The following is a 16342-nucleotide window of genomic DNA, read 5'->3' on the forward strand; positions in this document are numbered from 1 at the left end:
TTATAAGAGAAAGTACTAAAGAAAATGAAAAAGAACAAGAACAATTCTCAAAGAGAGAATTATAAGGAAACAACTAAACTTTTATTCAAGAATAATAATCACACTTACAAATGCAATCAAGTGAGCTATTTATAGGCCACAAGATGCAATACAAACCACACAATTTCAATTATTCAATTAGACATAATTATATCTAATGGGCACTCACACACTTAAAGTTAAATGGATTTTAGCTATAATACACACCTAAAATTAAATGGATTTTAGCTAAAATACATACCTAATAAAGCACTCATAAAGTTAAATGGATTTTAGCTATAATATCCACCTAATAGTTAAATGGATTTTAGCTAAAAAACACACCTAATAAAGCTCTCACATAAAAAATAAAAATAGATTTCTATAAATTGGTTTTTAATCTTCATTAGGATTAAAAATAATCCTGGGCCTTCTCCAAATAATATCTTCCATGGGTTGCTCAAATTGGGCCTTAATTCTTCATGGGCTTGAATTCTTCATGGACTTTAATTTTTCATGGGTTTGATTTCTTCATGGATTTGATGTCTTCATGGACTTTAAATCTTCATGGGCTTGAATTCTTCATGCCTAAAAAAAATAATAATTTAATGTTATTAATAAATTATATATTATATATATGTATTACACATGGCACACATATATATATATTAGATTATATTATATATATATATATATTACATGCATGCATATAATGATGTATATGTATTATATATAATTTTATATATTATTATTATTTACTTTAGAACTTCATTTCATTCATCTTTCAATTTAAATTTACATATAACCATAAAATATATATTAATATCTAATTTAAACCATTTTTAAGATCGAAAGAAGGGTATAATTATAACAAAATTTTTACAAAATTAACCACTAATCAGCTATGCACATATAACTATATATATATGAATATATATAATTCAGCTTTTTGGATACAAATGAAAAAGGTTTGTACCCTTACCTACCAAAATGCCATTCATTGGAAGAAATATGGGTGATGCGAGTCTCCGCTGTGCCTTCAACAAGACTGTGTGTATGTGTATATTTTTATATACATAAAGCTTCCTTACACGACAGAACATAGCAACAAGGAGACAAATACACGCATATATATAGACTCATAATCGAGAGGGCTAAGGAAACTTGTAGCAAAAGTATCTGTAACATCCCTCATTGAGCGATAGGAAGGATCGGAATAACTTACCCTGATGGGCCTATGTGAACTTCCCCGAGAGGTCACCCATTCTTGGATTTCCCCAAGTCAAGCACGCTTAACTTGAGAGTTCTTTACTTGCATTCAGCTCAAACGGTATCCAGCTGGGGTTGTTTCATTCCTTACCTATCCTCGATATATACTATTCTCCTCTGGGCTCCCGGAGTATTATATTCTCCTCCCTTGAGCACATGACGTCCTCGTCATGCAACGTTACAACTGGTCCCAGACCTTCTCCCATTTGGAGGCTGCCATCCTAGAAGCCTGCCAGAAGCCGCTCCTTGTACAAGCCTTTGAGCCCTAGAGCCACTTCTCGCCCTCATCGGACGCCTTCACCAAGGGTCGGCTTTGATACCACCTGTAACATCCCGCATCGAGCAATAGGAAGGACTGGAACAACTTATCCTGATGGGCTTACGTGAACTTCCCAGGGGGGTCACCCATTCTTGGATTTCCCCAGGTCAAGCATTCTTAACTTGGGAGTTCTTTACCTGCATTCAACCCAAGAGGTATCCAACTGGTGTTGTTTCATTTCTTACCTATCCTCGATATATATTATTCTCCTATGGGCTCCCGGGGTAGTATATTTACCTGTAACATCCCGCTTCGGGCGATAGGAAGGATTGGGACAACTTACCCTGATGGGTCTACGTGAACTTCCCATGGGGGTCACCCATCTTTGGATTTTCCCAGGTTAAGTACGCTTAACTTGAGAGTTTTTTGCCAACATTTAGCCCAAAAGATATCCAGCTGGTGTTGTTTCCTTCCTTATCTATCCTTGATGTATACTATTCTCCTCTAGGCTCCCGGGGTATTACATTCTCCCCTCCTTGAGCACATGACGTCCTCGTTATGCGACTTTACAACTGGTCCTAGATCTTCTCCCATTGGGGGCTACTATCTTAGAAGTCTGCCAGAAGCCACTCCTTGTACAGGCCTTTGAGCCTCGGCACCACTCCTCGCCCTCATCGGACCGCCTTCGCCAAGGGTCGGCTCTGATACAACTTGTAATATCCTGCATCGAGGGATAGGAAGGACCGGGACAACTTATCCTGATGGGCCTACGCGAACTTCCTAGGGGAGTCACCCATCCTTAGATTACCCTAGGTCAAGCACGCTTAACTTGGGAGTTCCTTGCCAACATTCAGCTCAAAAAGTATCTAGATAGTGTTGTTTCCTTCCTTACCTATCCTCGATATATACTATCCTCCTCTGGGCTCCTAGGGTATTACAGTATCAGTAGAGACATTAGTAACCAGAGAGAACTTGCCTGATGAAGATGTTAGCAAGGGAACTCCACCAACGCAATGAAAGGCAGCGAAAAAATAAATTGAACAGAAACACAAAGAATAGGTGAAATATAAGATGATGTTGAGGAGGTAAGGAAAGAAATGGAACCGTGAAGAAAAGAGGGAGATGATATGCACTAGAATTAGAAGATTTGTACACAGAAAAGGTTGAACAAATTGCATACCAATGCTAAGAAAATTCATTTTCTTTTCTTTTTTTTTATTCACATAACAAAATTTAAATCTCCTTTATCATTGAGCCCAAGCCCAAACCCAACAATTTACTTAACCCACCTAATAAACCCATGAACTCATTTAACTATTTAAATGAAGTCCAAAACATTTATTTTTCAAATTTTTAAAAAAATAGGCCCATACACTTAAATTCATGATTACATGCATCAAGAAAATTTCATATTAATCCAAAATCATGTTATGCCCTCAAAATAATTTATCATAAATTGTTAAAATACTTTGACCCACATTTAGAATGCCATTGAGCTAAAATTAAATATTAAAAACACTTAGACCCAATTTAGGGTCATTACAAAATCTTTTTTAATTAACAATATAGACAAAAAAAAAAAATCTGAAAATATAAGAGTTGAATAAGTAAAAAAAAGTGGAGAGTCCATAGCCAGATTCTACAAATTAAAAAATAATCAATTTACTTTTTCTTTTATTCTTTAATGCCCAAATTAGTATAGATCTCCTAAATGAAAATTTCACTGTCCAACTTATCGTTTTATCAAATTGTCCTCTTAAAATAACGTCACTTCTTTTTTTTTTCATTGCATTACTAATTTACATTTCACTATTCATTACTTAACATTGAAAAATGATCCGTGAATTTGAGGAGTTGGGGGCTTACTCGTTTAAATAATATTTCACTATTTATTGCTTAATATTGAGAAATAATCCATAAACTTGAGAAGTTAAGGAGCTTACTCATTCAAATGACATCTTATTATTCATTGTCTAATATTCAAAAATGATCTATAAAGTTCGGGAGTTAGGGGGCCTTTTTATTCAAATAAAATAACAAAATAAACAGAACACGAATTAAAAAAAAAAATTATTATAAAATAAAATTAGTGATTTTGTATCTCAAAAAATAAAAAATAATTTTTAAATAATTAATTATCAAAATTAATGATTTTGGGGCCTTAGGCTAATGGCTTATGCCTCAAGCCACATTGAGAAATAATCAAAAAAGAAATGCCATAAGTTGATAAATAGACTATTTTGCACAACTTAAACATGAGAATATGCATATTAATTATACAAAAATACTACTTAGACATTTAACTTCGACACTAAAAATGACACATGTAGCATTTCCCTTAATCATAGAAGAATACTTGCATATTTGCATGTTAATTTCTTCGACCACAAAGATTTCTTTGTCTGGACATAAATGCAATAATAAATGTATGTATTTCTTGCAAGGGTAAATTAAGATGTACAATCAGAAAACTCAATTGATAAACTTTTTTAATAAAATTAATGTTGATATTAAATAATAGAGATGACAAATCCTAGTTCCATTAATATTCTACTTTTCGTAAAGGTTCAATGGATGACTTATAGTCCACTTTAATTTTTTTTAAAATACCATAAATAGTTGAAAGATATGATTGTGAAGAAATAATCAAAAAAGAAATGCCAATATGTAGGCTATTTTGCAAAACTTAAATATGAGAACATACATATTAATTTTACGAAAATGTACTTAGACATTTAACTTCGACACTTGAAATGACATATGTTGCATTTTTATTAATTATATATATAAGAACAAATGTATATTAATTTGTATGTAAATTTTTTCGACAATAGAAATTTCTATGTCTCCGCATGAATGCAATTATATATGTACGTATGAATTTCTCGCGAGGGTAAATTAAGATGCATGACTAAAAAACTCGATTGATAGAAAATTTTCAATAAAATTAGTAATGATACTAAATAACAAATGAAAAATCCTAATTCTATGCGTATTCTACTTCTCCTATATAAAGGTCTAATGGTTGATCTACACCTCACTTTAATTTTTTATTCAAAATATATGGATGGATATATGTGGATAGGATGATGAATGAACCAATTCTCTCAAGGCATGGTCAAAAAGACCCAAATTTCTTTTTACTTTCGACTAAGTCAGCTCAAAAATGAACGTGCCATTTACAAAGATCTCTCTTGTGACAAAGACCATCAAGAGAATCAATGGCCATCTGTTAATCATGTCTTCTAATAGTGGAAATGACAACCGATTCAAATCCCCTAGCTATGTATATATAAATGGAAATGGTTCTAAGTTTGGTTCAAAGTACCCATTTCGTGGAAGCTACGTACATTATTGGGTCACAATTTCTTGTTATGTTTGGCCGCCACCCCTCATGAAAATATAATATACAATATATATTGATGGCAATGGCTAATTCCTCCTTTTATTTCAGCCACCAGATATCTTGTGTGTATCCATGGCTAGCTTTGTGTGGTTCAGAAAGTGATGGCGCCCTTTATCATTGACTAGATGTGTTTTTATTGGTTACATGCCAAGTAAAATATTAAAATGAATATCTAGATCTACTGATAAGTTGTATTTTGTATTATATTAATGTAAATATATAGTATATTAATGTAAAAGTATCATAAAAATATTGTCACAATTAATAATATTTTCGAAATTCAATTTGAGCTAGCCTAATGGTGACGATGGTTTTTGCTCCAAGGCAGCAGTGAGGATGAGATATATAGGATTAGGAAGCCAGAGTGACAACATCAACGACCGGTTGAGATGATCATTAATTAATTTTGAGCTTTTTGTGGGGTTTTAGGGTTTGATTAAGCCTTTCTCGGTGTTACTCTTTAACCCTTGTATATTCGAGAGTATAATATATATGTTAATTTATTTGTTATTCTCTTCTACTTAATTCACTTTGTGGTTAGAGCTAGGTAGGGCTTTGCATCGATATCCGAAGTCTCACACTTTAATTAGTGCTTTTTGAATGCTAGCAAAAAGAGGTAAAAAAATAATGCAAAAATTTGCAAGTAAAGAAAAATGGCAACCCAAAGTTTAAAGCTACTTTAATCAGTATTACCAACAATAGATGGGTGTGACAGGCCATGATGTTGAAAATGTAAAAGCTTAATCATCCATTCTTTTATTTTTTTAATTTTATTTTAATCTTAATCCTTATCATTATCCTAAATGGGGTGTACGAAAATGACATGCCAAAGCTGATTAACATGTGATAGAAGATCATTTACTAATTATATATATGCTTGCTCTTAATTAATTGCTAGTGTAATATATGTATGTATGTATATAATCCTCGGCGGTTTAATTTGGTGCCTAACAAGCATGCATATCCAATTTGGGATGTATAATTAACATGTTAATTTGCATCTTTGAAAGATTAAAAACACACTTAGAATGGTGCCTAATATTCGAATATGAAAAGTTAATTGTGACACAATATGGCCTAATGATGAAATAGTTGGGTGTCACACTGATTAAGGCTTAATACATAGGCGTTCAATAATTAAAAAATATTATATTTGATTCTTAAAGTGTAAATTATTAAGATTCGGTATCTCAATTATTAAAAATTATTATTTTAAGTCCTTAATTGAAAGTAAACGAAGTCATTATTTATGTTATGTACGATGCTACATTATATAAAAAATCACGTCAACAAAACATATAAAATTAGATTTAATATAAGTTAAAATACATCCACCATCCTCAACTTTCCCTGTTTAACCAATTTACACTCTCAAGGTGAGGGGGGACTTATTGGCCCCCTCAAATTTTAATTTGGGGCCATTAGACACCTCAAAACCCAAAATCTCATGCGATCCTACATGTGTGCACATGTTTTTATTTAATATTAAAATTTATATTAATATAATATATATTAATAAATTATAAACAATTATTTTATCATTAAATGTTGATAAATTATATGTAATTATTTTATTATTAGATGTTGATAAATTATATATATTTATTTATCAAAATTTTATATTAATACAATATATATATGTTGATGTCCAATTAATAAACTTTTACCATTAGATGTTAATTAATTATACGTAATTATTTAATTTTATATTAATACATACATACACACTCGTAGCTATTAAATATATATATAAGACTAGAGAGAGAAAAACTCACATGTGAGAGACCCATTACATCTCTCGTGCCCCTCAATTGCACGTGATTTCACGTGTGGTGTTGATTGAACAATGAGATGCTTGACGAGTCTTAAATTGAAATTTGAGATGTCTAATAAGCCCAACCAATAGATTTTCCCTCAAGTTCATGGGACAAATTGATTAAACGGGAAAAGTTAAGGGGTTAGGTGTGTCTTTAGCCTTTAATATATAGATATAATATTTGGTCATTTAACAATTAATTTTTTTTTGACATTTGGTCCTGAAAAAAAAAATCAAATTTAATAAAAAAAATACTTAAATTTCATAAAAAGGCTTGAAAATTTCATAAAAAACTTAACAATATACAAAAAAAAATTCATAAAAAGATTTAAAAATAATAAAAAAGGCATAAATTTCATAAAGACTTGAAAATTACATAAAATAGACAAAATATTTAAAAAAGATCTAAATTTCATAAAAATAAACCTAAAAATTTCATAAAAGACCTAAAAATAAAACATATAGAATCAAATTTAGGTCTATTTTGATTATTTTAAGTCTTTTTTAATGAATTTTTAGGTCATTTTATGAAATTTAGGTCTTTTGTATGAAAAATTTAGGTCTTTTTTTGAATATTTTTAGGTCTTTTATTGAATATTTTAGTTATTTTTTATGAATTTTTTTTTTTTTTTGAAATTTAGGTTTTTTTTTATGATCAAATTTGGTCTTTTCTCATATTAGGGCTAAATGTCAATTTTTTTAATTATTGAGAGGTCAAATGTCTAAATGTCAAATTTTTTAATTATGGAGAGATCAAATGTCTTATTTATGTGTTAAATTTAATTAGAAGTGTCTTACTTACTTTTTTTATGTGATGTGATGTCTTATGTGATATAGATAACGACTTCGTTTATTCTCAGTCACGATAAAAACTCGAAACAATAATTTATAATAATTAAGATAATAAATTTTAATATTTTACACTTTTAAGAATTAAATATCATATTTTTTATTTCGTATATTAACTATGGAGGCATGCATATCTTAAGATAATAAATTTTAGTATTTTACATATTTAAAGATTAAATATCATATTTTTTATTTCGTATATTAACTATGGAGGCATGCATATCTTATTCTTAAGGGGTAATTATTATGAATGTGAGAACATCCAAACCTTAGACTCCTGATGCCGTCAAATCCTACAAAAATCAGGGCACCTCGAACTAGAGGTGTCAAAAGGATTGGGTGGCCCGCGGGCCGCCCGGCCCAGCCCGTGATGGGCCAGGCTTTGGCCCGGCCCGTTACTGTTCAAACGGGCTGGGCTCAGCCAAAGAAATTGGGCCCACGGCCCAACCCGGCCCGGCCCGTAGTCCTTATGGGCCCTTGTGGGCCGGGCCCATGAGGCCCTTATGGGCTAGTAAGGCCCTTACTCATTTTTTTTTTTAATTTTGTTATTCTTTAGTAATTATTGATATTGGATACTAAAAAATTTAATTTCGCAATATATATAAATAATAACTATCAATTTATTTAAAATTTTTAAGTTAAATTTTTTATATATTTAAATTATAAATAAACATTCTCCTTTTTATATGTACATTATTTTTCATATCAATTCACAAGAAAAATTATAAGGCATTAGAATTTTGAAATATAAAATAATGAAATAATATTTAAAACTTAAGAATTAAGATAGAAAATATTTTTAAAAGAAAAAAATTAATTTTTATATATGTATTATTTTGATATTTATATATGTATATATTATATGTATTATTTTTAAAAAAAATTATTTAAAAAAAAGAAAAAAAAGGGGCCGGGCCCACCGGGCCCGGCTCGCTAGGCCCTGTGGGCTAAGGGCCCGGCCTGGCCCTCTAGCCCACGGGCTGGCCCGGCCGGGCCCCTTTATAGGGGGGCCGTGGGCCCGGTCGGGCCCTATCCATGGCAAAAGGGCTCGGGCCCAGCCCGGCCCGTTTAAAAAGCCTGTGGGCTGACTCGGGCTGGACCGGGCTGGCCCTTTTGACACCTATATCTCGAACAAACACTCTACCTTCATTCAATGAAGTCAAATGGGCATATTTGAGGTTAGGGTCTATCTATTTTTGACCACGATAGAAAATATTTCCCCATTCATTTATGCTTAAGGATTATTCATGATACAAACAAGACCTCTTGTTAGGGTTTAGTGACTGCATCATTTCGTGTCCCTTCATAAATTTTTTAAACTCAATTAATAATGATTAAAATTATACAAAATCTAGGGATATATTTGAGACACATAAAATTTGAGCACGACTCACAAACTTGTCAACTACCTACATACCACTAGGGTATTGCCCCAAACTTACTTTGTAATAAATTGGTTCTAGGGTTTTAAAAATTATGATGGTTGATACACTTATATGTGTATATTAATTACATGGATTGCGCTACTTGTACCGATGGATGATAGGTTCAAGTCCGATCATCAAGCCACCGCGGACGAGAGAAGTTTGGGCTTTCATCTAGGATGAAGCTCAACCAAGCTTTATTTAGAGGTGGCAATGGTAAGACGACGAGATGGTGCAGCGACGGTCGTCGCAAGACGCTACAACAAGGTAACGATAGGATGTAACGATGATCACGTGAGGCGTTGCAACGACTAGATGCAATGATGGTAGCGTGAGGCACTGCAACGGGGAGAAGAGATGATGCATCGACGGTCGACGACAAGTGGGGTGGCAATGAGGTGAGGCGAGGAAAGATAGAGCTTGCTGGAGGTGGTCATAACAGAAAAGAGAGGAGATAATGAAAGGTAAGTGTAGTGAATTTATAAATTGAATAAGTATATTTTTATCATTTAATATATTCGATGATCCTCGTTTGGGTAAAGTAACATTTTCCTAATTATATATATAAAGTTAGGCCATTTTCTCATAGGAGAGCAACCTTAACATCAATATAGGAGTGTCGTAAAAGTATCAAAATTGAGAATCATAACATCATCGTAATTAAATAAGAAGACATTTGCGTGGACAGCAAGAAGGCGCGTGTGAATCCAAAAGGGTTCAATATATTTGAATTCCAAAGCCGTATGAGTAGAGCATCGAATGAGTGAAAGAAACGTACCACTGAATAAGAAGGAAATTTTCAAGAGATGAGATGGTGATATCGACATTTTCATGTTCCCATGTTTGCTTGTCCTTTATGTTGCCCATTAATTTCATCCTAATCATGGAATATGTCCATAGAAATTCCCCATGGCAGACTTAATATCATATAATATATATATATATATATATAAATGTTGTCCAGCCAATGACACCCATTTCTTTGACTTACATATTAACAATTAATATTGTCTAAATTAAAAGGCAGGGGTTTTGATTTTGTTATCAATAAATTTATTAACTAAAAATATTGTTATTAAATTATTTAAATTCTATAAAAAAAACAACGATTAAAGGGTGTAGGATAATTCTCGTGCAAACACTCTGATATTTAAGTCGTCAAATACTGAAAACTTGAATATTGTATTAAGATTAGTACAAAAAACATACATTTTTTGAAATGAGGGCTCATATATTTATAAAAAAGTATGGAGTTTTTCAAAATCTACTAAAATTATGATCTTTGTAGATATTTTTTATCTTAATATTTCAAAATCTACTAGCTAGGATTATAATTCTTTATAGATAATGTCTATTTTTTTTACAGAATTATTAAAAAAATTTTCGAATGTTAAAATTATCCAGTTTACACTTTGTTCAGAATTTCCCCCTTAATCAAGGGAGAATGCTCTAGAGTGCAGCTTGGTTATGGTATTGATTTTCAAAAAAACTAAGAAAATCTCTCGGGATTACAATCTCGAGATACCATAAGGGTCTCTCAATCTATGAGAAACCAAGATGGTCTTCTGGTATTATGGGCTCTCAGAGTTTATAAAAGTCTTCTCTTGACTCGATTTTGAGGAAATCATATGGGTCTCGTCAAACTACAATCTCCCAGTGTTTTCATCTCTTGGAGACCATAATGGCCTCTCAATTTTTCAATTATGCAGAATATTTATATTTTATTCTAAATAATTATTTTGAGCTTTTGAGTATTTTGGAATCTTTAGATTTCTTTGAGTTTTTGTCTATCACACTTTAGTACAAAAAAAGTCAAAAAGACATTGGATATTGCTCTAGTGCTTTGGTACCCAATTAAATTCTTTTACTAAGTTGTTTAGTTCGGATAAAGTTATTTAATTTTATTTAAATTTTAAATAATAGAAGGATTCTATTTAAATATAATCTTATTTTTCAAAATTTTAATTGTCATTGCACCGTCCACCACACAAATGTCCCTTCAAATGTGACATTTCCTAATATTAATCATTACATTAAGCCTTAATAATTATGGATCACAGCTTCATATAATGATTAGTTCTCTCTACTTAGGAATCAAAAGTCCACTTCTTTTTTTTCTTTTCATATATTTCAGCCTTTGTATAAAAGCCAATAGATATATATATAATGCAGATTCATATTAAAGGCTACATTTTATATATTTGTCCCGGAAAAATTTAGCAATGGAATAGAGTCAAAATAAAAAAACAGTGCAATAGAATACAAAGTAATGAAGAATATCTTCTAATCCTTTGAAAAACTATGAAAATAGATACAATCAAACATTATTAAACACCAAATGTTAAGTATGATGATAGTTTTTGTCAAATATATATATATATATATACATACAAAATAGAGCAAGAAAGTAAAAATAGAACACAAGATCTACACAATTCAATCACAGTATGTGATCTACGTCTATTAAGGGAGAAACAATTTCATTACGAAAAAATTAAAGCAATACAGTAATTGGATTCTTTAAACTCAAAATTTCTAAATATACCCTAATCACCCATATTTTGTCTCAAAGAACACGTGCATAGGTTATGTATAACTATATATATAGCTCCCTCGGAAAAAAAAAAAAATCACATTTGGGTTTTCTCTTAAATGATTTAGGTCAAGTCGGATTCTAATAACAAGATTAAATTAGAAATCAAGACATATTTCAATAGTTTTATTTATACATTTTAACACAATCCTACACCAATTTCCTTTTCATCCATTATTTTGAAGAGACAAATTAAAGTGTTCAAACACCACAAAAAAAAAGAGTTATGTGACCATTTATCTATTGCATAAGGTGATGAGAGATCTCTTAACTCAAACGATTTGAGATTAAGAATAATTTGTTTTTGTTAACCACAAATTAAGGGCTCAAACATATGTACTAATTAAGGTAGAAATAATTTTTTTTTCTCTCTTATAGTTCTATTTGATTTTATTCTATTGCTAGTGAATCTCCCAAACAAAATTAAAAATATTTCATCGATCCGTTTTTCTAAACATATATATGTTGAGGGATAATGAAAATATTTCTTAATTCCACTTAAAAAATCCCAATTAAAACCCACCTTAACCTTCTCCATAGACCCAATATATAATAGCAATCAATCAATGCCTAATTATCCCCAAAGTAATTGAACTTAAGTAACTCTACAGTGGTAAGAAATTGACCTCTAGAATCATGTCATTTATAATGCCAGCCAGTAGTTATATATATATATATATAGTTTAAACCCAATTAATTAACTAATTAATATTTACACAGCTGAGATACATAATTTCATTTTCCCTCTGATTAATTAGCATTGGGTTACTAACTGATCAGTACTGGGTGTATGGGCTTGATTATAATAAAGACGAGAACAATATTGTACTTTCCTTTAATCTTAGATACTTGAAACACTAAGGAACAAAAACCCATGAAATGAGTGGGGGGAGAAAATTTGTTTAATTAGTTGGGGGCACTGTCTGTTACATAAGAAAAGCATGACATCGAAAGCATACAGGGCAGTTTCATTTTGTTGCCTAGCTAGTTCATGGCCTGCGGTCCCCCCTCCCCCACCCCATCTTCGACGGACACGTGTTGCCGGCCCATTTGATCTATCGCTCCAGGTGTCTCCAAGCCACTGGCCATCATCCCCTGCTCACTGATGCACCCAACAATCACTCCTGCTAGCCTGTTTATAACCAAAGTTTCAGCATTTTTCATTCATGTCAAGCACCTAGCTAGCTATATATATCCAGCTAGCTAGCTGGGCACCTTAGGTCATCATATTCATAAAGAACGCTCGTTAGGCCAAAATTCGGTACAGAATTTACAGAAGGGTAAGCGGCCATGGAGAGCACAGATTCGTCGTCAGGCGGCTCGCAGCACCCGCAGCTGCCGCCGGGCTTCAGGTTCCACCCCACCGACGAGGAGCTCGTAGTTCACTACCTCAAGAGAAAGGCTGCCTCCACCCCCTTGCCCGTCACGATTATTGCCGAGGTTGATCTCTACAAGTTCGATCCTTGGGAGCTACCAAGTAAGAAGTTGATTTATCGTTGATTTAGCGAGATAATTTAAGATTCCATATGCTGTTATTACATTTTGATTAATTAAGGTTCGGTTTGGTCATGTGTTTGGGTTAATTTCGTGTCAGGTAAGGCGACGTTTGGCGAGCAAGAATGGTACTTTTTCAGCCCTAGAGATCGCAAGTACCCAAACGGCGCCAGGCCTAACCGGGCGGCCACCTCCGGGTACTGGAAGGCAACCGGAACCGACAAGCCGATACTTACATCGAATGGAAACCACAAGGTCGGAGTGAAGAAGGCGCTTGTTTTCTATGGTGGAAAGCCCCCGAAAGGGATCAAAACCAACTGGATCATGCACGAGTACAGGCTTGTGGATAATAATTCTGCCGCGAGACCTCCCGCTAACGATCCACCCAGCAAGAAGGGCTCTCTAAGGGTATCAATATGATCTCTTAATTAGTCCAACTTCTTCCAGTACTTCCTCATACAAGCAAAGCCTTCATGATTCTAATTCCTTTTTTTTTTTTTTTTTTTGTTTTTAGCTTGATGATTGGGTGCTTTGCCGGATCTACAAGAAGAACAATATTAGGCCGATGGAGAGGGAAAAGGAAGAGTCATATCATGATGAATTATCAGCCTCAAGGGCTGGTAACTACGGTTCATTGCTTGAACAAGAAGCGAACTTCTTCCAAGGGATTACATTAACAGGAAATGGCATGCTAAACAGCTCGAAAACAGATGTGTCCTTGGCTTCGACAAGTCCCCCGATGAAGAGAACGCTCCCGAACCAGTACTGGAACGAGCCGGGCTCCCAGGGAAAGAGGTTTCATGGCGATTACAACACCGACGCGAGCACTGGTCTAGATGGGAACAGCTCCTCCTCTTTCGTTTCTTTGCTCAATCAAATTCCTGCAGAAGGTGCCAATTCTTTTCATCCCCACTCGCTTGTTGGTTCACTTGGCGAGGGGATCTTGCGCCAAAACTACCACCACCTCCCCGGCATGAACTGGAATTAGCTAGATAGAAGAAACGCGGGATCCAAAACAACACGACTGCTGGCAATTACGCTTATTGAATGAACATCCATCTCATACGCCCATGATGCATCAGCTGTACGTGTATATACATACATAGGTATTCAAGGCGAAGAGGACCCAAGTTCATGATCACAGCAGTTGAAGTTTGGAATTTCAGGTGAATTAGCTAGTCATATTCGTATATAACTTCAGGTTTTATATACCTCATTCCGTTAATCATATATATAAACATTATAAGTATGATCAGAAACACAGAAAATCATTTAATCATCAGGTATTAATTAGAGAAGTGACTTCTCATGAGAATTAACTGTCACATATATGGTGGATATCTTTATATACACATATATATATATATATATATAGAAGGTTGATCTTCAAAGAGAGTGCCTTTGTACAGTGTTGCTACAGTTCTTTCTGCCTGCTTAAACTCGATAAAAAAATTAATTTTCAGTGCCACCAAAGCCATGTTTTCATCTCTCTCTCTCTCTCTATATATATATCTCTACGAACACAAACAAATATATATTCACTAAAATCACAGAAGGTATGGCATCATGTTGCTTTCGGCTCTCTTTCATCTCTTATCTTTTTATCAGAAACTATGTTAAATGCATCCATCACTTTAGGACAACGTGACAAAATCCTACTTCCCCTTTCTTTGATCACATTCCATTCCCTTTAGATTAGAATTAGACATAATATAAAAATCCATGAGCATTTAAGTCAAATTTGAATATAACTTACTCTTCTCCTAATTTGATTTGTCATATAGTAACCTTTGATCATATAAGATTAAATGTTTTTATGGCCATATTAGGATCCTATTAAATTATCAATATCAAAGACTATTCAAATCCTTGACGTGGGTTGAAGATACTGGGTGGCCTCTTGAATTTGGAAATTTTAATTAAACTCGATATGGGTACAGGTCAAGTTATCTAGAAATAATTTGTTCATTCGTTTGAACGTCAGATTTAAGCAAACTTCTCTCATATATTCTACTCGTTTAATTAATAAATTATACCAATATATATAATTTGATATGTATGATATGATAAGAGTATATATAATTATATCTGCTTCTAAGCATATAAAAGGATGAGGAAGCTGCGATATAGTATTAGATCATAATCAGTAGGGTCAACAGGAATAGCATTTATAATAATTATAAAATAAACTAGTTGCTCAGCTGCCAAAGTGTAGACTGGGACACAGCTGCTTGTGCCAATTGTTTTCTACTGATGATGTAAGATTATTCCATGTCGTGTTCTTGATCAGCTGATTAATTAATTAGAATCTTGAAAATTATAATTGGGTTCAGATATATCACATATGCATGTCGCGACATGATGGAATGTTATTAGCTCATGGTCTGTGTGTTGGAATCCGCCATTGGCTTGGAATAAAGCTCACTGCTGCTTTTAGCGTCTGAAGCTTCTTAATCAACATCTATTAATCAAAGCGTACGTGTCGCCCCATTATTGGTGGAAGCTAGAGTTAATCCCACTTGATATTAATTAATGTCTTTTTCATCTCTTGTTTCTTTCTGCTGGCATCATCCCCCACTCGTTCTTTTCTAGAAAATCTTGATTTTCTCTGTGGATGATGCTTCTTTCATCAGGAGAAGACAGTGATAGGACTGTTCCTCAGTGACATTGGTTGCAATAGAGATAAGTGATTTTTTCTTTTGTTTTGTCTGTTTTATGAATAATCTTACTCTAATGAATATAATAGATAGAATTATTTTTCATTAAAATTAATTATGGGTAGACAAGGTAGTTGTCGCCTTTTTTGTTGTGTAGCTGGTTCGGGTGTAAAGCATTATCCTTTGTGCCATATATATTAATATAAAATTTAAGTAAAAACTAAATGAGTAAGATCGAAAAGACACTTCAAACAAAAAACATAAAGACCAAAATTAATGGTTGACTTAGATATGTGAGAATAATTAGTTTGATCGAAATTTTATTTTAATCTTAATTTTGTTAATTATTTTATAAATCTAACTTAATTTTTTCAAAAGACTGGCTAGGACAAAGAATATTGTGGCACTAGTGGTTGCCCCTACGTAACATCAACTGAACTTTTGAAGGCTATTGGCAGCTGGAAAAATAAAAAATCACTAGGAATCATATCTTAGAAACCACTTTAATATGCCCATCGATCTACTGGCTTTCCCTTCAATGGGAAAGTGAAGGGAAA

General features: G+C 33.1%; 1 protein-coding gene across 2 annotated transcripts; it reads left to right on the top strand.

The window, feature by feature from the left end:
• Window positions 1-12821: 12821 nt before the first annotated feature.
• On the top strand, window positions 12822-15775 carry LOC127807865 (NAC transcription factor 56-like). 2 transcript variants are annotated; one of them, XR_008024817.1, is made up of 4 exons: window positions 12822-13111; window positions 13229-13536; window positions 13643-14294; window positions 15462-15775. XR_008024817.1 is itself a non-coding variant. In XM_052346034.1 (3 exons), the coding sequence occupies exons 1-3, from the start codon at window positions 12925-12927 to the stop codon at window positions 14114-14116; spliced, it is 969 nt and encodes a 322-aa protein (XP_052201994.1). In that variant the 5' UTR covers window positions 12822-12924; the 3' UTR covers window positions 14117-15125. The 2 variants fall into 2 exon arrangements, 1 of the variants encoding a protein (XP_052201994.1); XM_052346034.1 differs by lacking the exon at window positions 15462-15775 and having other exon boundaries at window positions 13643-15125.
• The last annotated feature ends 567 nt before the right edge of the window (window positions 15776-16342 follow it).

This window comes from Diospyros lotus, chromosome 8 (assembly GCF_014633365.1).
Source record: "Diospyros lotus cultivar Yz01 chromosome 8, ASM1463336v1, whole genome shotgun sequence".
Classification (NCBI taxonomy): Eukaryota; Viridiplantae; Streptophyta; class Magnoliopsida; order Ericales; family Ebenaceae; genus Diospyros; species Diospyros lotus.

Excerpts from the sequence above, each read along its gene's own strand:
- LOC127807865 (XM_052346034.1), top strand. The coding sequence starts at position 12,925 with ATGGAGAGCACAGATTCGTCGTCAGGCGGCTCGCAGCACCCGCAGCTG. Across the intron at positions 13,112-13,228 it reads CGATCCTTGGGAGCTACCAA|GTAAGGCGACGTTTGGCGAG; the intron begins GTAAGAAGTTGA and ends ATTTCGTGTCAG. Across the intron at positions 13,537-13,642 it reads GCAAGAAGGGCTCTCTAAGG|CTTGATGATTGGGTGCTTTG; the intron begins GTATCAATATGA and ends TTTTGTTTTTAG.